Source organism: Diabrotica virgifera, chromosome 5 (assembly GCF_917563875.1).
Source record: "Diabrotica virgifera virgifera chromosome 5, PGI_DIABVI_V3a".
Lineage (NCBI taxonomy): Eukaryota > Metazoa > Arthropoda > Insecta > Coleoptera > Chrysomelidae > Diabrotica > Diabrotica virgifera.
The window spans coordinates 224,140,685-224,167,775 of record NC_065447.1 but is presented as its reverse complement, the minus strand read 5'-3'; the positions used below and the strand labels follow the sequence as shown (position 1 = coordinate 224,167,775).

General features: G+C 33.9%; 1 protein-coding gene and 2 long non-coding RNA genes across 3 annotated transcripts; 1 reads left to right on the top strand and 2 right to left on the bottom strand.

The window, feature by feature from the left end:
* Window positions 1–1,012: 1,012 nt before the first annotated feature.
* On the bottom strand, window positions 1,013–26,609 carry LOC126884686 (zinc finger protein 234-like). The gene is made up of 2 exons (XM_050650758.1): window positions 26,163–26,609; window positions 1,013–4,850 (listed from the first exon to the last, which is right to left on the bottom strand). The coding sequence occupies exons 1-2, from the start codon at window positions 26,401–26,403 to the stop codon at window positions 3,277–3,279; spliced, it is 1,815 nt and encodes a 604-aa protein (XP_050506715.1). The 5' UTR covers window positions 26,404–26,609; the 3' UTR covers window positions 1,013–3,276.
* LOC126884689 (uncharacterized) lies at window positions 4,523–12,634 on the top strand. The gene is made up of 3 exons (XR_007698129.1): window positions 4,523–4,670; window positions 7,630–7,713; window positions 12,510–12,634. It is a non-coding gene; the product is annotated as an uncharacterized LOC126884689 (long non-coding RNA).
* LOC126884690 (uncharacterized) lies at window positions 22,320–25,996 on the bottom strand. The gene is made up of 2 exons (XR_007698130.1): window positions 25,059–25,996; window positions 22,320–24,728 (listed from the first exon to the last, which is right to left on the bottom strand). It is a non-coding gene; the product is annotated as an uncharacterized LOC126884690 (long non-coding RNA).
* Window positions 26,610–27,091: the final 482 nt, after the last annotated feature.

Here is a 27,091-nt window from a genome sequence, read left to right as displayed (position 1 = left end):
TATTATTTGAAATAACTTGTTCAAATAACTTTTTCCGATATCTCTAACGCGAAGCAAAATAGCAAAGTAAACAAAACAATGTAGCATGTGTAAAAAATTTATGGAGAGGCTAAGCCTCCCTTGCCTCCTCTGACCAGCCGCCACTGGTTGCGATAACTTTTTAGAAAATTTTCATGGGTTTATATGACTCCGTCTTTGCTCATGAGTTTGGCGAAAGATGTTCGATTTTTCATTAGAAAAATGAAACGCAATATTTGTAAAACAATTCATTTTGACTGTGCGAAAATACCAACCAACTCCTTTGTTCTAAGTGCTAGTGACCGAAGTAACTCTTCACTTCTTTTTTTATTCTTTGTGTGTATAGAATATGGAAATTTATACGATTTTGATGGCTGTCAAGATCGTTCTAACAATTGGCACTCTGTAAAATTATCAACATTTTGATTTATAAAAAACCCAGAAGTCATTCTTGAAGCTTCTCCGTTACTTCTTTTTTTCAATTCTAGTCCAGAAAACGTATTTATCCCTTGTTTTGTACATATATATGTGTTTGAAATTAAAAACATTTGAACTGCAAATATTTAAATTTATATTATTCTAAATTCTCGGAGGGGGCCATGGCCCCCTCCCTGGATCCGCCCTTGTAGACGTTGCATTTTTCCCTATTCTATTTTGCAAAATACATAGAGTGTCACACTTGCTTATACATTTGATGCACTGTCCGTCAACGTGTTAATGACCAAAATTTCGAAGGAGTAAAAGAGTTTAACGATCTGAGGGCTGTAATCACAAATGACAGCCACATAGAAAAAGAGGGCTCAGCACGGATAGCTGTAGGGAATATGTAGAGCATTATACTCCCTATCATCATTCTCAATCGTGGGTAATCTCCGCCTTTTCATGTTTTGGGGAGAGGAAAATGTTGTAGGAAACCAACTCCCGTGAATATGGTGGCGGAGACATATATGTCAGTATATACTGACAGGGATATGTTTGAATAAAAAGTCACGAACAAGCAATAAATAAAATATTTATTAAGTATGTATAACAAAAAGTAATATTAAACTAAAAGTAAAACAATTAGGAATGCACGTCATGGATTTAATGACATCATAACCCATTGGTACAAACTTGACGGCAAACAAATTCAACAAATTTTTCCTCATATACCTATTAGTTTTTTCGCTACCGTTAAGTTTAACAGGAAAGCGCTGGTGCCAAATAAAAACATAATCAAAGCAGCTACCGGCTACGCTGTTTCTTTGTCTTTAAGAGCGTGAAACAAAGATAACTATTCTCCTTTTCATGAACATTTTTCAGTGCGTCACAAATTATAGAAAAAAAGGTAAGTCCGTGATAATACACATTTATGACATTTATTCTAACGTGACATTTTAGTTAAATCTGACAGTTGTCAAATTTTATTTTCAATTTGGAATAAAACCAAATCAATTGTGTCTATTGCATTTATAAAATGGTATTTTCTTTTATTTGTATAGTCTTATAAATTGTACAGATTATATTGATAATATTATTATTATATTTAATAAATAATTCTTTTTTGATTATGGCGCCATCTATCGACAACTAGAATAATCACCGAACTAGAATAATTACCGAAGTATTCCCAGACGTGCCTTTTTTTCTGTCACATACAATTTAATGCGTTAGAGAGAAATCGAAAAACTGTGACGCACTGAAAGATGATCATGAGAAAAAGAATATCTGGACTATAAGTATCAAACTGACATTGTCCTATAGGTTATGTATGATTTTTGTTTATTTTTTTTATTCTTCTTTTATTCCCTGTGGGAGTTGTGTCCATTTAGCCAGCAACATTTCTTACAATTAACGCCTAACTAAACCTACCATACAAGATGTATGGTTTGTGATAGGGAAGGGAAAGGTTAAAAAATAAACTGTCGTTAAAATATAGACTAAATAAATAAAATATAATTTGAAATCAATAATTTGACATTATATTTAACCCCAAATATTATGATAGACCTTAGTTACTACTTACAATCTCACTAAATATAATAATGACGTCACATAAACTCGTCACTAATTTTGGCCAATAAAATTCTGGTTGTAATAGGAATGACATTTCAAAAAAATCTTATTATTCCCTATATTTTTTTTAATTTAGAATATGGTAACAAGTGGAAAATTACGTGCATTCCATATTGTTTGACTTTTTCTATAGAATACAATAAAAAGTAACACAATTTGTTGGTCATTTGAGTAAACATTTGTATTAAAACTGAAATATTTTTATTCATTTTATGACGCTCATCGTTAACTTCTTGTTGTACATCCATTTCATTAAGTCTTTTGTCCAGTACGTCCATTAAAATGTCCTTTCTTCAGTGTGTAATCTCAAATGATTTTTCAAAGAACATGCATGAGCAAACTGTTTAAAAACATATTTCACACTAGTACTTAAGCACGCCAAGACATTCAAAGAGTTGTAGCGCCATTAGAAGAAGATGGTTTTTCTCTAGTGTGTATGGTATGGTTTTTCTCCAGTGTGCAATCTCAAATGTGCTTTCAAAACACCTGCTGAGAAAAATGTTTAAAACAAATTTTACACTTGGAAGGCGTTTCTGCAGTGTGCAACCTCAAATGCTGTTTCATATTATTCGCTCGAGAAAACTCGACGGGAACAGAATCTGACAATAGGAGACTATAACATCGAAAGCGTGAAAATTTTTACATATCTAGGTTCACTAGTTACCGCAGATAACAATGGCAGTGAAGAAGTTAAGAGAAGAATACATATTGTTAATCAAACATAATGGACTAATTAAAAAATTAAAGTTCTAACAACATTACAAGAAAAACCGGTCCTTATATATGGATCAGAGACATGGACACTGTCGAAAAGCGATGGGAACCTATTAGGTAAGTTTGAACGAAAAATCCTTAGACACATATATAAGGGGGTGAGAGAAAATGACGTATGGTGCAGAAGATATAATTTTAAACTATACGCAGCATACAACGAACCCTACGTCATAATATCCATAAAGATCGGACGTCTGCGCTGAATGGGCCATGCCGGAGACTGAAACACCAAAACATATAATGAGGCAGGCACCAGTAGGGAGAAGGTCAAAGAGAAGACCCAAACTTAGATACAAGGAACAAGATCTGAAAACACTTAAGATTACCAACTGGAAAAACAAAGCAAGAAACAGAAGAGAATAACGGAAAATCCTAGAACAAGCCAGGACTCAAAAAAGATTGTCGAGCTACTACTGATGATGATGATTGTTAAGCAGGCCAAGACTCACAAAGGGTTGTAGCGCCATTAGAAGAAGATGGTTTTTCTCCAGTGTGAAATTTTGTATGCGCATTCAAAGAAGTTTTATGTCTGAACTGCTTAAAACAAATTTCACACTTGTAAGGCTTTGCTCCAGTGTGAACATTCTTATGTTCATCCAAAACAAACTTTTGTTTGAACTGCTTAAAACAAATTTCACACTTATAAGGCTTTTCTCCAGTGTGAACTTTTGTATGCACATTCAAAGAAGTTTTATGTCTGAACTGCTTAAAACAAATTTCACACTTGTAAGGCTTTTCTCCAGTGTGAACTTTCTTATGTTCATCCAAAGCAGACTTTCGTTTGAACTGCTTAAAACAAATTTCACACTTGTAAGGTGTTTCTCCAGTGTGCACTCTCAAATGTGTTTTCAAAACACCTGGCTGGGAAAATAGCTTAGAACAAATTTCGCACTTGTAAGGTTTTTCTCCAGTGTGTGTTCTCAGATGGAACTTCAAAACCTGTGCTGTAGTAAAGTGCTTAAAACAAATTTCACACTTGTAAGGCGTTTCTTCAGTGTGAACTTTCATATGCGCATCCAAAGAAGTTTTATGTCTGAACTGGTTAAAACAAATTTCACACTTGTAAGGTGTTTCTCCAGTGTGCACTCTCAAATGTGTTTTCAAAACACCTGGCTGGGAAAATAGCTTAGAACAAATTTCGCACTTGTAAGGTTTTTCTCCAGTGTGCACTCTCAAATGTGTTTTCAAAACACCTGGCTGGGAAAATAGCTTAGAACAAATTTCACACTTGTAAGGTTTTTCCCCAGTGTGCACTCTCAAATGTACGTTCAACCGAGTTGGTTCAATAAATTGCTTAAAACAAATTTCACACTTGTAAGGTGCTTCTCCAGTGTGAAATATCATATGTTTTTTCATACTACGTAGTTGAGAAAACTGCTTAAGACAAATTTCACACTGGTATGGTTTTTCTCCAGTGTGCACTTTCAAATGTTGTTTCAAATTACTTAGTGTAGTAAACGGCTTAAAACAAATTTCACACTTGTGGGGTTTTACCCCAGTGTGACTTATCAAATGTGTTTTTAAACTACATATATCCTTATATTGCTTTAAACAAATTTCACACTTATGAGGTTTTTCTCCAGTATGCAATCTCGAATGACTTTTAAAGTTATATATTGCATTAAACTGCTTAAAGCAAATTTCACACTTATAAGGCCTTTCCCCAGTGTGCAATCTCAAATGCAATTTCAAAGTTCCTGATGTGCTAAACTGCTTAAAACAAATTTCACACTTGTGAGGTTTTTCTCCAGTGTGCACTCTCAAATGTATTTTCAAATGACCTGCTTGAATAAATTGCTTAAAACAAATTTCACACTTATGAGGTTTTTCCCCAGTGTGCAATCTCAAATGTCTTAAATGAGCTTTTTTAGAAAACTGCTTAAAACAAATTTCACATTTTAATGTTTTTTCTTCAGAAGGTCGACTCATACGTTGTTCTTTATTGTACGGCTGTACGTTATATGTTTCAATAATTTTCAATGTGTCATCTTCTTGGAGAAAGCCTAAAAGAAAAACCCAAATACTTACACATGTTTTAATGCAAGGAAAAATGTAATAAGTAAACCATAAAACAGAAAATTTTCAAGATGTGACGATTATAACCTGAAGTTTACTTAGTACATTATACCTTAATTTTAGTCACTTTGGTATGGTGCCACTACGAAAAGAAACCTACCTATTTAATTCAACAGGTTATGAACGCCAAAAGACGTCGGTGGCACCCCAGGCAATCAAGTGAAGTCAATAACGTCACTTGGTTGCCAAGGGCCAAGAATAAGCAAGAGTGGAGACGATTTGTATATAATATAGACACAGAAAAGTCACCCATAGCGATATAAGGAATAAATTAGAACAAGCAGAGTGTTTAGTATTGGAGTACACAGTACGCCTAAATTTGTACAGTATGGGATTCAAATGACATAGGCCAGTTTAGAAACCAAAACCATTACCACAAATGCTCATGAAACGCTTAATTTGGGCTAATTTGCATAAATATTATATGGCTATAGAGTCTTTATGCAAACTGGCCCAAACTAAGCGTTTTTTAGCATTTGTGGTGATTGTTGGTTATTTGGATGGTTCCCTAAATTGCCCAAGACATTTGAATCCCATACTGTACAAATTTCTGCGTACAGTGGACTCGGATACTGAACACTCTGATTCTTCTAATTTATTCCATATGGCTATGGGTGACCCTTCTGTGTTTATAGCCAAATTCTTTAAAATTCGTTGCCATCTGCGGGTGTCTAAAACCTTTCTGCCATACCGACCCCCCCCCCCCCCCCCAAATTGATGTAACAGGATGTTTCTCTTTGTTTTTACTCAAGCTTTGAACTGGCGATTAAGATACACCACATTTTTTTGCTATTTCTATTTAACTACATATGGAGTTTTCTCATAGAGCAGTAACAGAAGAGATTTTCTAAACAAAAAGATCTCTAGTCACTCAAAAAAATCGAGTCATTGCGCTCTTTTAGGCTATTCTATTGCCATCGGTTAAGTTTTCACAATTCAATCAAAAAGTTTCACCATTTTTAACTGAATTATGTAGCAGTATTTTCAGTATTTGATATCTAACCCATTCAGCAGTTCTGTATGAATTTGAACATACTTTTAAGGTGTCTTAAATTTAAAAAACTGATATTTCTAGGGGCAAGTCTAATAAATTGAGCACGGACTGTACATAATAATCTCTCAAAAATTATGTGCTGCTCTAAAATGCTTAAAACAAAGTTCACACTTGTAAGCTTTCTCCAGTATGTGATCTCATATGTTGTTTAATATTTCTTAGTCGAGAAAACCGCTTAAAACAAATTTCACACTTGTGAGGTTTTTCTCCAGTGTGTATCCTTAAATGCTTTTTCAAACTACCTGCTTCGCCAAATTGCTTAAAACAAATTTCACTCATGAGGTTTTTCTCCAGTGTGCACTCTCATATATGCACATCCAAATGACCTGTTCTAGTAAACTGTTTAAAACAAAATTCACACTTGTAAGGTTTTCCCCAGTGAATTCTTATATATTTCAAATATTGTGCTGATCTAAACTGCTTAACACTTTGCCTACCAATGATACTATGATGATTTTGCATTGTGGTACCATATATCACCGGTGATCAACCTTCTTGGTTTATTTCTGGACCATGTGTATCAGCGGTGATACTATGCAGTGTATAGTAAATGACCATTAATATTATCGGTCTATAAAATCGGGCAAATAGTGTGACGATGGGATGTAAGTGAACCTACATGTCGGACAAGTGGGCATCAGGGGTGATTCATTTTAGTCAAGTTACAAAAGTAATAAGAAAATAGTAACATTTGACGACTAATATTAAAGCAATCACGCATTGTTTGCTGAATATTTAATTATACAAAGTTACAGAAAAAAAAGATACATTTTAACGGATAAAAAAATATTATCTTAATGTATTTTTTTAAAATATTCCAAACATAGCGCCGGAGCATTTGGGCAACTATTTAGTCCATGCTGTGAGGCCGCCCCGGTATGAAAACATTCCTGATTCGGTTTCTTTGTGGATTCCTGTTCAAAAATGTCCCCTTTAAACAAATCAGAACGGTATCAGATGAAAAATACGAAAACTATACTCTTCTGGCTGATTCATATACTATGTAAATCACCGGTGATCACAAGGAAATCCCGCCTAAAAGTTACTCCAGTATGATATTTAAGTCGTCCATAATGACACCTATGAATCGGAGAGTAAATTTATAACCGCAGTGTGCTTGGTACCAGACAGAAGTCTATGCAAATTTATGCCGATATAGCAGCGACTGAAGCTGATGTATTACCGGTGATCCATATGGGAGCCAAAGCGTTAAAACAAATTTCACACTTGTGAGGTTTTTCTCGTGTGCGATCTCAAATGTTGTTTCAAATTGTATGCCTGAGAAAAATGCTTAAAACAAATTTCACACTTGTATGGTTTTTCTACAGTGTGCACTTTCAAATGTTGTTTCAAATTACTTAGTGTAGGAAACGGCTTAAAACAAATTTCACACTTGTGAGGTTTTTCCCCAGTGTGCCTCATCAAATGTATTTTTAAACTACTTATATCCTTATATTGCTTTAAACAAATTTCACACTTATGAGGTTTTTCTCCAGTATGCAATCTCGAATGCCTTTTAAAGTTACCTATTTCATTAAACTGCTTAAAGCAAATTTCACACTTATAAGGCCTTTCCCCAGTGTGCAATCTCAAATGCAATTTCAAAGTTCCTGATGTGCTAAACTGCTTAAAACAAATTTCACACTTGTAAGGTTTTTCTCCAGTGTGCACTCTCAAATGTATTTTCAAATGACCTGCTTGAATAAATTGCTTAAAACAAATTTCACACTTATGAGGTTTTTCCCCAGTGTGCAATCTCAAATGTCTTTTCAAATGAGCTTTTTGAGAAAACTGCTTAAAACAAATTTCACATTTTAATGTTTTTTCTTCAGAAGGTCGACCCATACGTTGTTCTTTATTGTACGGCTGTACGTTATATGTTTTAATAATTTTCAATGTGTCCTCTTCTTGGAGAAAGCCTAAAAGAAAAACCGAAATACTTACACATGTTTTTAATGCAAGGAAAAATGTAACAAGTAAACCATAAAACAGAAAATTTTCAAGATGTGACGATTATAACCTGAAGTTTACTTAGTACATTATACCTTAACTTTAGTCACTTCGGTATGGTGCGACTACGAAAAGAAACCTACCTATTTAATTCAACAGGTTATGAACGCCAAAAGACGTCGGTGGCACACCAGGCAACCAAGTGAAGTCAATAACGTCACTTGGTTGCCAAGGGCCAAGAATAAGCAAGAGTGGAGACGATTTGTATATAATATAGACACAGAAAAGTCACCCATAGCGATATAAGGAATAAATTGGAACAAGCAGAGTGTTTAGTATTGGAGTCCACAGTACGCCTAAATTTGTACAGTATGGGATTCAAATGACATAGGCCAGTTTAGGAACCAAAACCATTACCACAAATGCTCATGAAACGCTTAATTTGGGCTAATTTGCATAAATATTATATGGCTATAGAGTTTTTATGCAAATTGGCCCAAACTAAGCGTTTTTGAGCATTTGTGGTGATTGTTGGTTATTTGGATGGTTCCCTAAATTGCCTAAGACATTTGAATCCCATACTGTACAAATTTCTGCGTACAGTGGACTCAGATACTGAACACTCTGATTCTTCTAATTTATTCCATATGGCTATGGGTTCTGTGTTTTATAGCCAAATTCTTTAAAATTCGTTGCCATCTGCGGGTGTCTAAAATCTTTCTGCCATACCCCCCCCCCCCAAATTGATGTAACAGGATGTTTCTCTTTGTTTTTACTCAAGCTTTGAACTGGCGATTAAGATACACCACATTTTTTTGCTATTTCTATTTAACTACATATGGAGTTTTCTCATAGAGCAGTAACAGAAGAGATTTTCTAAACAAAAAGATCTTTAGTCACTCAAAAAATCGAGTCATTGCGCTCTTTTAGGCTATTCTATTGCCATCGGTAAAGTTTTCACAATTCAATCAAAAAGTTTCACCATTTTTAACTTAGTTATGTAGCAGTATTTTCAGTATTTGATATCTAACCCATTCAGCAGTTCTGTATGAATTTGAACATACTTTTAAGGTGTTTTAAATTAAAAAAACTGATATTTCTAGGGGCAAGTCTAATAAATTGAGCAGGGACTGTACCGGGTGTCCCAATAAGAATGGCTCTCGGCCATATCTCAGGAACCGTTTATAGTAGAGCTTTGAAATAAAAAAATTTATAACAAAAGTTGCCTCAGGAAAAGCCTGGAAATTATTTTCATAATTGTGGGACCACCGCTAGAGGGCGTAATTGAATATCAAAAATTAAAAAATCTAAATTTTACAAAATTTTCCTAATGAAGGGGCACTGGAAATCCGATCGTCGTATTCTTCATAAAATTCTACGCATATTTGATTTGACAAGTTTAGGTCTACCTTTGGAAATAAGAGGTGGGGGTGAGTGGGAACCTTGTTATGAAAAACTGGCTGTGAGTCCGGTTCTGCTTAATCAAATTTTGCAAACTTGGTCTTGTTGAAGTCAGAGCTTTTTCGTCAATGTAAAAGTTATGATTTCAAACCAACTTACTGAGTAATGTGCCAGCTAGAAGGCGTTATTTAATTTTTTTCAGAAATCTAGTGTTCGTTGGAAAATATTAAATACAAACATGCATTTTTAATACCATATTACAAAATTAGACAAAATTAGCAACATAATAGCGAAAACCGCATGTTAATACCTTTTTTCTATCTCGAGATATCTTACAAAACGTGTAAATTTAAAAACAACTGTTACTGTCACCGGTAAACGAAATTCATTAAAAGTAGTGTGCTATGGAAACAACAAAGAAACATTTTTCAGCTGTCAACGTATATTAGGTCTTTTCAACGCTTCTCATTTGTTTCGAGCTTCGTTCGTATCTCGTATATTAATATTATACACGGATTATACGGCATATGACAGAGGCTAGAAACAAATGAGAAGCGTTGAAAAGCCCTATTACAAAGAAATAAAAACAACTATTTAGTGATGACATACACGTTCAAATTTTTGCCCATCATTTTCGTTGCAAACATTTACTCTTTCAAGAGTAGATTGAACAGCAGTCTCAATTTCTGCTCTCGATATGCTTTGAATGGCGTTTAGTATTCTCTGGATAATGTATTCTAGAGTAGTGTATGATGGGCAACAATTTGAATATTTAGGTCGTCACTAAGTAGTTCTTTTTGTTGTGTTATATTTAATTTTAATAGTATTGTTTCTCTTTATATTGTTGTTTTAATTAATTATATTTTTATACGTTGACATCTGGAAAATGTTATTTTGTTTTTTTCCACAGCACACTACTTTTCATTAACTTAGTTTACCGGTGATAGTAACAGTTATGTATAAAATTTACACGTTTCTCGAGATATCTTGAGATAGAAAAAAGGTATCGACATGCGGTTTTCGCTATTCTATTGCTAATTTAATCTAATGTTATAAAGTATGATTAAAAATGCATACTTGTATTTAATATTTTCCAAAGAAAACTAGATTTCTGAAAAAAATTAAATAACGCCTCCCAGCTGGCTTATTACTTATTAAGATGGTTCAAAATTATCACGCTAACATTGAAGAAAAAGATCTGTCTTCAAGAAGACCCAGTTTTCAAAATTTGATTTAGCAGAACCGGACTTACAGCCATTTTTTCATAACAAGGTTCCCACTCACCCCCACCTCTTATTTGCAAAAGTAGAGTTAAACTTGTTAAATCAAATATGCGCAGAATTTGATAAAGAATACAATATTTGGATTTTGAGTGCCCCTTCATTAGGAAAATTCTGTAAAATTTACATTTTTTTATTTTTGATATTCAATTACGCCCTCTAGCGAAGGACCCACAATTATGAAAATAATTTCCAGGCTTTTCCTGAGGCAACTTTTGTTATAAAATTTTTTATTTCAAAGCTCTACTATAAACGGTTCCTGAGATATGGCCGAGAGCCATTCTTATTGGGACACCCGGTACATAATCTCTCAAAAATGATGTGCTGCTCTAAAATGCTTAAAACAAATTTCACACTTGTAAGCTTTCTCCAGTATGTGATCTCATATGTTGTTTAATATTTCTTAGTCGAGAAAACCGCTTAAAACAAATTTCACACGTGAGGTTTTTCTCCAGTGTGTATCCTTAAATGCTTTTTCAAACTACCTGCTTCGCCAAATTGCTTAAAACAAATTTCACTCATGAGGTTTTTTCTCCAGTGTGCACTCTCATATATGCACATCCAAATGACCTGTTCTAGTAAACTGTTTAAAACAAATTTCACACTTGTAAGGTTTTTCTCCAGTGAATTCTTATATGATACTTCAAATATTGTGCTGATCTAAACTGCTTAACACTTTGCCTACCAATGATACTATGATGATTTTGCATTGTGGTACCATATATCACCGGTGATCAACCTTCTTGGTTTATTTCTGGACCATGTGTATCAGCGGTGATACTATGCAGTGTATAGTAAATGACCATTAATATTATCGGTGTATAAAATCGGGCAAATAGAGTGTGACGATGGGATGTAAGTGAACCTACATGTCAGACAAATGGGCATCAGGGGTGATTCATTTTAGTCAAGTTACAAAAGTAATAAGAAAATAGTAACATTTGACGACTAATATTAAAGCAATCACGCATTGTTTGCTGAATATTTAATTATACAAAGTTACAGAAAAAAAGATACATTTTAACGGATAAAAAAATATTATCTTAATGTATTTTTTGAAAATATTCCAAACATAGCGCCGGAGCATTTGGGCAACTATTTAGTCCATACTGTGAGGCCGCCCCGGTATGAAAACATTCCTGATTCGGTTTCTTTGTGGATTCCTGTTCAAAAATGTCACCTTTAAACAAATCAGAACGGTACCAGATGAAAAATACGAAAACTATACTCTTCTGGTTGATTCATATACTATGTAAATCACCGGTGATCACAAGGAAATCCCGCCTAAAAGTTACTCCAGTATGATATTTAAGTCGTCCATAATGACACCTATGAATCGGAGAGTAAATTTATAACCGCAGTGTGCTTGGTACCAGACAGAAGTCTATGCAAATTTATGCCGATATAGCAGCGACTGAAGCTGATGTATTACCGGTGATCCATATGGGAGCCAAAGCGTTAAAACAAATTTCACACTTGTGAGGTTTTTCTCGTGTGCGATCTCAAATGTTGTTTCAAATTGTATGCCTGAGAAAAATGCTTAAAACAAATTTCACACTTGTATGGTTTTTCTCCAGTGTGCACTTTCAAATGTTGTTTCAAATTACTTAGTGTAGGAAACGGCTTAAAACAAATTTCACACTTGTGAGGTTTTTCCCCAGTGTGCCTCATCAAATGTGTTTTTAAACTACTTATATCCTTATATTGCTTTAAACAAATTTCACACTTATGAGGTTTTTCTCCAGTATGCAATCTCGAATGCCTTTTAAAGTTATCTATTTCATTAAACTGCTTAAAGCAAATTTCACATTTATAAGGCCTTTCCCCAGTGTGCAATCTCAAATGCAATTTCAAAGTTCCTGATCTGCTAAACTGCTTAAAACAAATTTCACACTTGTGAGGTTTTTCTCCAGTGTGCACTCTCAAATGTATTTTCAAATGACCTGCTTGAATAAATTGCTTAAAACAAATTTCACACTTATGAGGTTTTTCCCCAGTGTGCAATCTCAAATGTCTTTTCAAATGACCTGCTTGAATAAATTGCTTAAAACAAATTTCACACCTATGAGGTTTTTTCCCAGTGTGCAATCTCAAATGTCTTTTCAAATGAGCTTTTTGAGAAAACTGCTTAAAACAAATTTCACATTTTAATGGTTTTTCTTCAGAAGGTCGACTCATACGTTGTTCTTTATTGTACGTGTGTACGTTATGTGTTTTAATAATTTTCAATGTGTCCTCTTCTTGGAGAAAGCCTAAAAGAAAAACCGAAATACTTACACATGTTTTTAATGCAAGGAAAAATGTAACAAGTAAACCATAAAACAGAAAATTTTCAAGATGTGACGATTATAACCGAAGTATACTTAGTACATTATACCTTAATTTTAGTCACTTCGGTATGGTGCGACTACGAAAAGAAACCTACCTATTTAATTCAACAGGTTATGAACGCCAAAAGACGTCGGTGGCACACCAGGCAACCAAGTGAAGTCAATAACGTCACTTGGTTGCCAAGGGCCAAGAATAAGCAAGAGTGGAGACGATTTGTATATAATATAGACACAGAAAAGTCACCCATAGCGATATAAGGAATAAATTGGAACAAGCAGAGTGTTTAGTATTGGAGTCCACAGTACGCCTAAATTTGTACAGTATGGGATTCAAATGACATAGTCCAATTTAGGAACCAAAACCATTACCACAAATGCTCATGAAACGCTTAATTTGGGCTAATTTGCATAATATTATATGGCTATAGAGTCTTTATGCAAATTGGCCCAAACTAAGCGTTTTTGAGCATTTGTGGTGATTGTTGGTTATTTGGATGGTTCCCTAAATTGCCTAAGACATTTGAATCCCATACTGTACAAATTTCTGCGTACGGTGGACTCAGATACTGTACACTCTGATTCTTCTAATTTATTCCATATGGCTATGGGGGACCCTTCTGTGTTTTATAGCCAAATTCTTTAAAATTCGTTGCCATCTGCGGGTGTCTAAAATCTTTCTGCCATACCGACCCCCCCCCCCAAATTGATGTAACAGGATGTCTCTCTTTGTTTTTACTCAAGCTTTGAACTGGCGATTAAGATACACCACATTTTTTTGCTATTTCTCTTTGACTACATATGGAGTTTTCTCATAGAGCAGTAACAGAAGAGATTTTCTAAACAGAAAGATCTTTAGTCACTCAAAAAAATCGAGTCATTGCTCTCTTTTAGGCTATTATATTGCCATCGGTCAAGTTTTCACAATTCAATCAAAAAGTTTCACCATTTTTAACTTAATTATGTAGCAGTATTTTCAGTAATTGATATCTAACCCATTCAGCAGTTCCATATGAATTTGAACATACTTTTAAGGTGTTTTAAATTAAAAAAACTGATATTTCTAGGGACAAGTCTAATAAATTGAGCAGGGACTGTACATAATCTCTCAAAAATGATGAACTGCTCTAAAATGCTTAAAACAAATTTCACACTTGTAAGCTTTCTCCAGTATGTGATCCTCATGTTGTTTAATATTTCTTAGTCGAGAAAACCGCTTAAAACAAATTTCACACTTGTGAGGTTTTTCTCCAGTGTGTATCCTTAAATGCGTTTTCAAACTTCAAATTGTTTTAACGTGTATTTATTTTATTGTATTGTATAAATTATTGTATGTTCTTATTACCTTGTATTGACCAACTGTCATCATCTAAATCTGTATTTAAGGCAAGTTTTATCGTATTACGATTTGTGGATTCATCAGAAGAATTAAGCCGGAACATAAACTTACTTATGTCCGTCTTTTGTTTTTTTATCCGCCATACCAGCCAACCTACATACTCATCCTGCAGTAAGGATTTGGTAACAGCAGTGGGGAGTTCGTGGGGTTCAGTGTCGGAGGCAGAACAATGGTTCCATTCTAATAGGCTGTTTCTCAATACAACCAAAACACAGTCCTTACTTTTTTCAACTAGAAATATTCCTGATGTACTGGACAATGCATCCTGTGCTAAATTTCTTGGTGTTCTGCTGGACCCTGGTCTGATATGGGATGCTCATACCACCTCTTTAGTGGCAAAGCTATCATCAAATACATTTTTGCTTCGTGGACTTTCATCCTGTGTTTCCGCTTCCATACTAAAGCAGGCATATTTTCTTTGTGTCACTCACATATCTCCTATGCTATTCTCGCATGGGGCCATAGTGCAGGAGCGAAGGATGTATTCAGACTGCAGAGAAGGGCCATTCGCATTGTCGCAGGCTTGCCATATAGAGCCGATTGCAGACAAGTTCTTATAGATTGGAAAATATTAACATTACCTTGCCAGTATATATATGATAATCTTATATATGTAAAATGCAATATGCATAAATTCCAGACTCATGAACAGATTCATAATATTAACACACGCTTTAGAGGGAACCTTGCCCCAAAGTTTCGTAGGCTGGAGAGGTGCAGAGATGGCTCATCATGTCTGGCTATACATTTCTTTAATAAATTACCCCTAATAATTCGAGAACTGCCCTTAGATACATACAAAATAAAAATCAAAGAACTTCTTTTGGTGGGTGCTTACTATTCTCAGGAGGAATATCTCGGGGCTACCCTGTTGTGATAGTCCTACAGCTCTTTTAAATGTTCTGTGTGCTCTTGTGTTTTATGCTAATATTCTAACTTTGTGTTAAGTATTTAGACTAGGTGATAAAATTTTATAGATTTTACTTATTAAGTGTTAGCTTGCCAATGTATTTCAATGATGCATTTTAACAGACTTTGACTTATGTAAATACTTTGTATATTGACATCAATAAACTGAATTGAATTGAATTGAACCAACTTTGTATTCATTGGATAAATTCTTTACAGATTCACCTCCCTCTGACCGTTTGTTAATACAGTGTTTATTTTTCATACTTACTTTACTTTCCGTGTCCGGAACACCAACAACTTTAAATTCTGTATTTCCAATGGTTGGCCACATAGATGGCCCTGTCATTTGCTATAATTAAGTCTTGTTCTGTGCAGGTCTCTCTCATCTCTGTGCATGATAGTAGATGCCGGCTGGTCTGAACCGCGCCACAGTCGCAGGTATCGTCCTCCTGGTATCCCCATTTTTTCAGGTTACTAGCACAACGTGAAACGCCGGTTCTTAGTCTGTTTAGCGCTTTCCAAGTCGGATACGGTAAATTGTGTCCAGCAGCCATTTCCTCCGAGGGAGGAAAATGTGTCGCAGTAGTTGACGCTTGCCATAGGTGTATTCGGCGCGTCTCTGGCGCTTCGGGGATGGATCTTGATGTTTTCAGGAAGCTTTTCCGAGATCTTAGTCTGCTTGGCTGAGTTTGGTGGTCATATAAGGGGTGTCTTCGGTCCGTCTCCTGCTTTTTCCGTTCTACCTCTGACGTGACCTTTCTCCTGATTGGTGGTGGAGCAATTCCAGCAATGGGGTATACCTCTTCGATAGGTGTCGGTTTCAGGCAACCCGATATTATACGGACCGTTTCATTTAGAGCCACGTCGACGTTCTTTGCGTGAGCAGAGTTTGCCCATACTGGTGCTCCAAACTCCGCGGCCGAAAAACATAATGCCAAGGCAGAAGTGCGGAGAGTGTGTGGTTGTGCTCCCTATTTTGTATTAGTTAGCTTGCGGATGATATTATTTCTGGCACTTACTTTCTTCTTAACATCTTGACAGTGGTATCGGTAAGACAGAGTTCTATCCAGACGGACGCCAAGGTATTTTGGCGTCTTGTTGTGTTCCAGCATCTGACCACGCCATTCCACCTCCAGCGACCTTCGGGCATGCTTGTTTCTCAGGTGGAAAGCACATACCTGGGTTTTTGTGGGATTGGGTTTCAGATGGTTTTTATCATAGTATAGAGCTAAGTCTCCCAGGGCATCTGTCAGCTTCACTTCGACTTCATTGAAGGTTCTTCCCTGAGCTGCCACCGCTGTATCATCAGCGTAAATAAATTGCCTTGTTTGTTGGTGTATGGGTTGGTCGTTGGTGTATATGTTGTATAGAAACGGCACGAGGACACTTCCCTGTGGTAGCCCATTTTTTTGGTCCCTCCACCGACTGTTCTTGGACTGGAGCGTTACGTAGAAGCGTCTATTCTGGAGGAGACATTTCACATTTCATAACCTTGTTAGTCGGAAGTCCTTTGTAGTTTCGTAGAGTTTTGCGAGTAGCCGTTGATGGTTAACTGTATCATAGGCGGCAGTTAGGTCTATGAACGCTACTCCTGTTATTTCCTTCCGTTCAAAACCATCTTCAATATGTTGGGTGAGATTAAGAATTTGACTGCAGCAGCACTTTCCGGGTCTGAATCCTGCTTGTTCTGGAATAATTTTAGTCTCCACATATTCTGCGATCCGGTTCAGTATCATTCTTTCAAAGGCCTTGAAAAGGTGGCACAAGAGAGATACAGGTCTAAAACTCTTTGTATCCGCCGGATCCTTCCCTGGTTTTAAGAGGGCTACCACTCTAGCTTTTCTCCAGATTTTGGGGATTTGTAATGTACGGATGCAGCAATTTATCAATTCAATTCATTATTTTTCATAGAAAGGACCATAAGCTTATGTTTCGGTATTTTCAATCGAGTTTTTACATGACAAGTCGGGAGTTCGGATAAGCGGTCGTTCGGTTGATCGACATTCGGATAACCGACGCTGTACTGTACTGACATCTCTAACTGTCGAAATATTGTTCGTAATCCTCCCATATGAAAATATGCTGTGAATGGGGCACTATCCTATGCACTTTTGCAATAACCAGATCTGTCTCACCACTATCTCTTCTAGTTTTCAACTCACTCTGTACTTCTCTCAGTGTTTTTGTTGCAGTATTGTTAGATCTACATTAATCCTATTATCATTACCCAGAGATCTTTGGCGTTTCAAACACTCACCAACAAACTTCTTATCTGAAAAAATCACCTTTAGCAGCCTAGGGCTAATTTTAAAAATTTATTTCTCCAGGATATATGAAATGTGTTAAAAATGTTTATCCTGATGCTGGTTCATTAAGGGGATCAGTACAATTTTCGGCTCCAAAGCTATTTAAATGGGATTCATTTTTTTCAAATCCTGAGAAAACTAATAAGTATTTTTGAAAAGTTTAAATGCAGAATGAAAAATTACATTCTTACCTAGGGCCGAAAGTCCCTGAAAACTTCTATGTTTATTTTAATAAGTTACAGGGGTGAAAACTAAGAGAAAATGTAGTGTGATTTTTAATTTCAAATGTCTCATTCAAAAGGAACTTTTTATTTATTCTAAGAAACTTTCGGCCTTAGATAATTAGTCTTTTATTCTGCATTTAAATTTTTTTTAAATATTTATTAGTTTTTTCAGGATTCAAAAAAAATGGACACTATGTCCATGGTGATATTTTCCAAATTGAACATTCGCTATCTTTGTCGTACAACGCACTGAGTCAAATAGAATATGGTGACAAGACAGTGACAATTTTAAATATTTGACATGGCATCGGGAATATTTTGAGTTGATGATTAAATATTGATAGTATATTTGATAAATAATTGATTTAAGATGTCAACTTAACAAAAAGTTATTTATTGTTTATTATTTATATAAGATCCAAGCAGAAAATACACCAGGATATATTCTGTGATGCAAGTATTTTGTTGTTAAAAATGCTCACAATAATTGTAAGTGTTCCATAGTAACAATATATTAAAAAATCACTTTTATCACTTTTCCTCTTTTCTCGATTAAGTATTAGTTTTTGTTGTACAGTATATAAATTATTACAATCACTGAATACATAGCTAATGAAAAAATTGTCATATTAATTAACTGAATTAGTAATTTAAGAGATTATACAAGTAACAGTTATCCAAGAACATTCAAAAGCCATCTCTTTAAAGTTAATCCTTTGCAGTCTTTGTCATGAAATACATGACAGCATTACAACTCCCATAAATTTACTAACAATTTTGCCCACAGGTCACTTGGTATGTCATACAAGAAAATCGTAAAACATGAATTTAGTCATTGGCACGTTAGACTCTGGCATGCCGTAAATCTAAAGTCTAACAACTCGTTAACCATTCAATAGACAACAATTTTAACGGGATATTTGAATTGTTCGGTAGATTTTGGTTGAGAATCGCACATTTTGGGTTTTCGCTAAGTTCAAGTAAAGGTTTTAAATGCATTTATGTTTGACCTTGTGCATCCTACAGAGGCTTCCATTTCAATAAAAGAGAAGTGTTTATATGGAGTTCTGTTGATTTTATAAAGAATATGTACACTAGGCGGTAATAAAGTTCAACCTAAATTTAATTTAAGTTTGTGTTTAAAATATGCTAATAAAATTTAACAATAAATTGTAGTATAAAAACATGATTTTTATTGAACCAAATGGGAGTATAATAAACACATCATTCAATTTTAATTCAACCTGTAGCTTGTTTAACATGTTTTGTTCAGTTCTACCAAATATGAATACTTTAGAACAAATAGAGAAAAAGATAGAGCTATTTTAAATAATGCTGATTAGCCTGATTAAACGACTACGACGACCTCAGTGTCTTTCATGTGTCAAACAGTGACATGTAGTTCAGTAGGCATGTAATACATGCCAACGACTTGTAACAACACTTTACTCGTTATTGTGCTTGACCGCAAAGGGTTAATGATATTGTCAAGTAATGTTTACATATCGATACCAGTGAGAATTTTACTAGACTGTAATTTGCATAGACGTATTAATTGTAGACAAGGTATACTGAGCAAAGAAGTGTACCACAGAAACAGTCGATCAGTGGTCTATCTATCTCTTTTAACCAATCGATACCGAGCATGTGACAAAGATAGCTATCAATCCTGAATATTGGCGTTATACCTCGATGCACAGAGCGGCCCATACCTTGCTTAATCTTTATATATAGTATTTTTACTACAAAAACGTTATTACCTAGGTCAAAATTTTTGACCTAAGAGAACTGTCAAAACATTAGAATGTGACTTTTCATTATTGCCGTGTTTATAATATAGTATAGGTCAAAATTTTTGACCTAAGAGAACTGTCAAAACATTAGAATGTGACTTTTCATTATTGCCGTGTTTATAATAGCCACTTTACACGATGCAACTAATTGCGCAATTAATTGCACAATTTCTTGCAGCAATAGAAATTGCATCGTGTCATACGCAAATTGCACAGAAAAGCTGCAACTTCTTGCAGCAATTTCTTGCTGCAAGAAGTTGCAGCTAAATAGAACATGTCCTATTTTTCATGCAATTTTTTCTGCAATTTGGGTATATTTTTAGTAACTTTTAAGGCTACACTGTTTGTTTTGATATTCTGTCATCCGAAATTTCAAATTAAACAATTTTTGACAAAACTAGAGGAACTTTTTACCAATTTCACGCTTCACAGATAACATTATTCTGGTGGATAACTTTAATTATGCAACATAGGGATTAAAGAAACTATATTCTATTTTTATTTCATTTGTATTTAACAATGTTTAACAACTTATTTCCTTTTGTAAATGAATAATGTATTATAGGTATACTTGCATTAGGTATTATTTGATTTTGTTATACATAATACATATTATACTTTTTCTCAAATTATAATCTAATACATATATCGATAACTCTACTCAAAAAATTACATTTTTAATTTATAAAAACAACATAACCTAAAATTTATGGTATAGGCCGTTCCAAGATGCTGTCAAAATTAAAACAATATGGCTACTGGAAGGCAAACATTGAATATTATTCTATCAGGTTCTTATGGTTTTAGATCATTTTAGTTGTTGTACAAAGATTAATTTAACATTTTCTCTGGAAGTATTAATTTAGAAAGATAATATGCCTCATTGGTGTTGTGTTTTGAAGTGTGAAGTGCAAAGTAATCGTGATAAAGTTAGCTTTTACCACTTACCATCAGTGCTACATTCTAAGCACAAAACTGAACCAATTTAACTAAATAAGTTATAGTTATCATCTGAGAGACAACAACAATGGTAAAATGCAATAAAATATAAAGATTTTACTAGCAAAATGGAAATTCCCCTGTAATCATCTTATATCTGGTAAGTTACAACATTTGAACATTAACGATTTTTGAAGATGTTAACAGTCTAATCTTGTAGGAAAACCAGCCGACTTAACTGATAATAACAATCCAGATTGGGTTCCTTCAATAAATATGGGGTATATAAACACAATGAAATGAGTTCCCCAAAATCTAAAATGGGAATTAAGGTACCAAAGGAGAATTAAAAGAAAATGGTACCTACAAGAAAAAATTGCTTTTTTATTCCTCTTGAAATGATTTATAAGACACTGGACTGTCTTATATTCTACAAATACTAGGTAGGTCTATGATTTTACACATTTTTCATTAATTCGAAATTCTTTATTGAAATAGAAATCCTACTAACAATATTTAAATATGAATTTGCTTAATTAAATACAATATACAATACATGCAATATTATACAACACATACAGATTTATTAAAAATTATTTTTTATCTAGGTAAAATATATGTCTTTAGTAATTTTTTAAAAATTTGCACTGTCAGTGCATTCTTAACACTGGGGGGAAGATGGTTAAATTCATTCATACATTTGTAAAACAGGGATGTCATTGTGCTATGTTTATTAGTTTTTTGAATATCAAAATCTTCAATATTTCTAATGGTATATGAATGAACTTGACCCCTCAATGTAACATATTCATTAAAATATGCAGGCAGCATTCCTTTTTTTAATTTAAAAATGAAAACCATAGTAAGGTAGTAAAGCCTTTGTTGAACTGAAAACCAACCTAAAGTAGAGTACATCATCTCAATTGGCGTGTAGCGATTGCATCGAAGAATTGTTCTCATACCTCTGTTATACAAAATTTGCAATGATTGAATTGATCCTTTATCACCTAAATATAAAGCACTTGAACAGTAGTCAAAATGGGGCTGAATTATACTTCTAAATACAGTGATCCTTGAAAATAATGATAGATCTTTGCTAATTCTATTAAAGAAAAATAATTTTTTAGATTAATGATACATTACTGTTACTTTAGTAGATTTAGAAACAGTGGATTTAGTGGTAGATAGCAGTTATTTGGTATAAAAGCTAGTTTAGTAGAAGACAAGATTTTGCCAAATAGTCAAACATATATTACAATGGAAAAATTAACAAATACATTTTATGTCATTAACATTAACACAGGATTTTAAATATCAGCTTAAGAAATTAGCTTTATCTTGTGAAAGTATAGAAAATGATGATGCCAAAACTAAAAATTATACTGGTTTAGCAAATTACAATGTTTTTAAAATAGCTTTAAAGTATATTACACCATTTATCAAATACCATCAAAATACTGTTTTGTCACCAAGTGATCAAGTATTGCTTACTTTAGCTAAACTAAGCTTAAACTTAGATTATAAAGATTTGGGATATAGGTTTAGTATTTCACCCTACCCGGTATCAACTTATTTCAAAAATACTTTGTATATAATGTGTCTTAGGTTAAAAAAAATTTGTGTTCTGGCCTGATAGAGATATTTTAAAGAAAACTATGCAAAATTCACTTAAAAGAATCTTTTCATGGAAATACTACAGGTATAATTGACTTTGGACGAATGTTGGTATGAAACGAATTATTTATTGTTCTGAAGCTAGTTATTTGAGGCATTTTTGTAATTAACTATTCTAATTGGGAAATAAGCCACAATTTAACTTAAAAAATAATTTTATTAATCTTTCGACTTCCAAATCAGACGTCATTGTCAAAATACAAAATATTATTATTTATGCATATTATTACCTGTAAATATTTCTTCTGATTGTTAATTGTAAAGGATAGAAAAATTACCATTTATTTTATTTTTTTAGAATCAGCTGAGAGAAGTGGTCTACAAAAACCCAGGAAGGAAACGGAATATGTGGCTACGAAAGGCAAAAGAAAGGTTTACAAAGCAAATGTGACACATTTTTTTGAAATATTTAGGAATATCAGTAAATTGCATTAAAAAAATGTATGAAAAGATTTTGTTCAATAAAAATGTTTATATTTATCAAGGATGTATTAATTGGTATGGCCACATATCGTCAGTGATGTAATAATACATCCTATCTGTTTTCTCATGAGTTTCGTGAGACTAAAAACTTGTCTTAGGGTCACCTCCTGTTTTCATATGATATTTTTTGACTTGTTTTGTAGTAAATTAAACTATCTATGAACTACAAAACAAGTCAAAACTTACATATGAACACAGGAGGTGACCTTAAAACATGTTTTTCCATCTCTCCTACAAAACTCATGAAAAAACAGATAGGAGGTATTGTCACATCAGCAAGGATGTACAGTGATGAGTGCCCTAATAACCGGCAAAATAGCACAAAAGACGGGCAACATATTTAGTTGTGAGATAAAAAGAAATGAAACTAGTCGAGCTGGGAAATTTAGCGAAATTAACCTTTAAATTTTATTTTATATTGATTGTTTCCCACCTTTACACATATCAGAGGAGTATATCAACTAAAACTGTCACTGTGACAGTGGTAGTTTCCAAACTCGTCTGATACGTCTGAAGGTGGTACACAATCAATACAATCTAAATGTATAAGTTAATATCGCTAAATTTCCCAGCTCGACTAGTTTCATTTCTTTTTATCTCACTACTTAATACGTTTTCCATCTTTTGTGCTATTTTGCAGGTTATTAGAGCGCTCATCACTGTATTTCTGGTATATCCAGGGAATGTCTACAAAATATATTTTGAATGTCCAAAGAACATTCGTGGACATTCATGGAATGTTCCAATAAGACATTCAGGTAATTTTTAAAATGCTGAAACAGGATTTTCCTGGGATGTTCAGGGAATGTGTTTTCGGGGATATTCCAGGAATTTTTCAATGTCTGTGTACCTTCTATGGACATATATGGAATATTTTGGTGTTATTAGCACCACACTCCACTTGCGATTTGTAATCAGGAAGATTGAACACATTGTTCAAATACAAGTCAATCCATTTGTAACTAAATAATCATGGATTGACTTCTATTTGAAAGAATGTGTTCAATCTTCACGACTACAAATCGCAAGTCGAGTCCGGCTCTTAGAGCTACTTCCTCTTCGGTATTATGTATTATACTACAGAAATTAGGAACTTTCCTTCTAAATATATGTATGCATCTTGGCCATCAAACATTTTTTTAAGGGGTTACATAGGTCTTATGGGTAAAAAAGTGACTTTTTAAAAAAATTATATCTCGAAAACTAAAATTTATTTTTATTTATAATTGGAACATGTAAAAGTATAGTACTTAAGGTAGTCTCAAAAAAAGTTTCAGCCAAAAATATTCATTTTTGTAGAGTTTAAGTTTTTTGCGGTGGGCAGCATAACTAAGTCCAGTCTCATTTGAAATCAAAAAGTTTCTTGTAGTTTATAATTCTGGCTAGTAAATGAACGAAGGAATTTAAAAAAATGAAATTTGAAGATTTTACATAAGTTTAAACACATTTTTGACCCCAATTTTTCTCATTTTTAAAGTAGTTTTTTTTGATAAAACAAAAATGACCTCATCTAATAAAAAAATCTTTGTTCATTCACTAACCAGAGGTATAAACTACAAGAAATTTCAGATGAGACTGGACTTGTTATGCTGCTCACCGCAAAAAAGGGCTGTTGTCGAAAAATTGCAGTCAACTCTACAAAAATGAATATATTTGGCTGAAATTTTTTTGAGTGTACTATACTTTTACATGTTCCAATTATAAATAAAAATAATTTTTAGTTTCCAAGATATAATTTTTTTAAAAAGTCACTTTTTTACCCGCAAGACCTATGTAACCCCTTAATAACTGCCTTTCCATGCTGTAGCAAACTTAACAAATTGTTGATTTCAAATTGTAACAGTTAAGTTTTGCAAAGTATGCTGCCCTCTTGTATCTTCTGTGTTATCTTCATCATACAATTACTTCATCTAAAAATTTTCGGCGATATATTCATTTTGTTGCTAAAATTATTTCCTGATCCATGGGTTGAATAAGCGATGTATTTTTTGGCAAAAACATACAACTAAAGTTGCCATGTTTTGATCATAGAATATTTTCAGAGGGATGAGCAGGAGCGTTGTCTAAAATCAAAAAACATTTCACCTCTTCCGGCAGATTCTCAGTTTCTTCTCTTGAAATTTTTTCACTGCAGGTACAGTCGGAGAAATGAAAGAGTACCCATGAACGATCACATATTATTAACATAATCTCTATCGTTTGTTATTTATAGAAAAAGAACAGCAAATACAAAATATGTGATTGTACCTGTTTGACGTGACCGTTCATGGGTATTCTTTCATTTTTCCGACTGTACAAATTCTTTAAAAGGTCAATTTTTTAAGATATCTGGGGTGAACCACTATGATGAAATTATTTATTTTTATAGCTCCACAATTATATACAAATCCTACCTCAAAATATTTGTAAGAATTTAAACTCTTGAATGCCTTCATTTGTTGACCTGTGTAAAAACTATTACTAAGCTCCAAATACAAAAAAAACTATGTCCATGTAAGTAACTATATTTGTCCATGTTGTCACCCTTGAAAAACTTTTTCTACTGTAGGTTAACTCATACCCCTTGAGGGAAAATGGATCTATATACCAAAAGCTTTTGAAAATATTTACTTATGTTTATTTATTCACTGCTTACAACTAAATACAGTCGTTAAAGTACTTCTACAGCTGGAAGCTACAGAAGTCAACAGCAAAATGTTCGGAAAATACAACTATAAAAAACTATTATACAACGATTAAACTATTATATAAAAACAATTATATAGACCACTATTTTATAACAACAATAACTATTTTATAAAAAAACTATTAAACGTAAAAAACTTAAGAAACTCAATGCGGTACAAATATAAATAATTTCAATGTTTGCCTTCCAGCTTTCAATTAGTGTCATAAACGTCAAAGTCTTGAAATGGCCTATGTCAAAGTTTCTGTTCATTTCATGTCAGTTTATGCAATTACTTGCACCGTGTAATCACTTTATTGCAGAAAGCTAGTTGCAACTTATTGCAGAAGTTCTTGCTGCAAGAACTTGTGCAATAAATTTCGCAATTACTTGCATCCTGTAAAGTGGCTTTAATAAACATAGCAATAATGAAAAGTCACATTCTAATGTTTTGACAGTTCTCTTACCTCAAAAATTTTGACCTCTGTAATAACGTTTTTGTAGTAAAAATACTATAAAACAGCACTGCAAGGGGCCCATGGCTACCTTGACTAATCTACAGGTTATTATATCTATGGTAATTTGCCGTGATAGACAGAAAAAGTAGGGATAGCCGTAAAATATTTGCGCCTACACTCTTAAATAATTGATAAATGTAATTTCAATTGTAACTGTAATATAAGTTTGTTTCTACGTTAACAAAAAAAAAACAAACAGAATAATTCAATTTTGACGTTACGAATTGTCCCTTACCATTTGTTGGGTTATGAACTGTCCTGTTAGGAGATACAGATGGGAGAAGCATTAATAATTTATTATTGTTTTTATTTACCTTTATCTTTATCATTTGTTTGTATTTCTTCAACTGGTGTAACTTTACTTTCTTCTTGTTTTACTTCAAGCTTCATAGGGAATTGCTGTAAATCTGAATAAACAAATGCATCGTGCACACTTTCTTTCTTAACCTCCGCTTTAATTTCAATTTTACATGTGTCCATTAATGAATCATCCATCGTATTACAGTATATTTCTGTTTTAGAAGTCTCCTCATTAACCTCTTGTTTTATATCCATATTATTATGCTTGGTTTTATAATATTTCAATAGGGCTTTTCATTCATTTTCGTTATTCACTCACAGTCACAGACATTTGTTTGGAGCGGTTTGGAGCATCAGCATCATAGAGAAATAACAACAAGGCTTGGCTTGGAGCTTCCGTTTCTCGTTTCTGTATAATAGGGCTCATAGAAAAAAAGTGTTGTGTGATAGGGCTTTTCATCGATTGTCATTTGTTTCGAGCTTCTGTCATATGTTGTATAATCTGTGTACAAGGTCCATATACCATAGGTTGTATGGTAACTTTGACATTGACAAATGAAATATTGTCATCGTGACGTCACCCAGACGATTAATTTTACGAATTGTTTGTAAACATAAAGCCGCAGTCTCTCTTATGCGATTGTCGCATGCGTTCGACGCAAGCAGCAGTCGCAAGCGATGTTCTGTGCACTCCTCAAATGTAAACTTTATACGAGCGGTCTGTCTTGTGCATCTGACGCGTCGGACGCACAAGACAGACCGCTCGTATAAAGTTTACATTTGAGGAGTGCACAGAACATCGCTTGCGACTGCTGCTTGCGTCGAACGCATGCGACAATCGCATAAGAGAGACTGCGGCTTAAGGTTTGTTCCAACATGAACTTTTGGACGGCCCAAAAACCGTCACGAAACTGCTTGTACCGTTTGTTGTGCGCATGTTCGT

Excerpts from the sequence above, each read along its gene's own strand:
- LOC126884686 (XM_050650758.1), bottom strand. The coding sequence starts at position 26,403 with ATGGATATAAAACAAGAGGTTAATGAGGAGACTTCTAAAACAGAAATA. Across the intron at positions 4,851-26,162 it reads AACAAATGATAAAGATAAAG|GCTTTCTCCAAGAAGATGAC; the intron begins GTAAATAAAAAC and ends TTTTTCTTTTAG.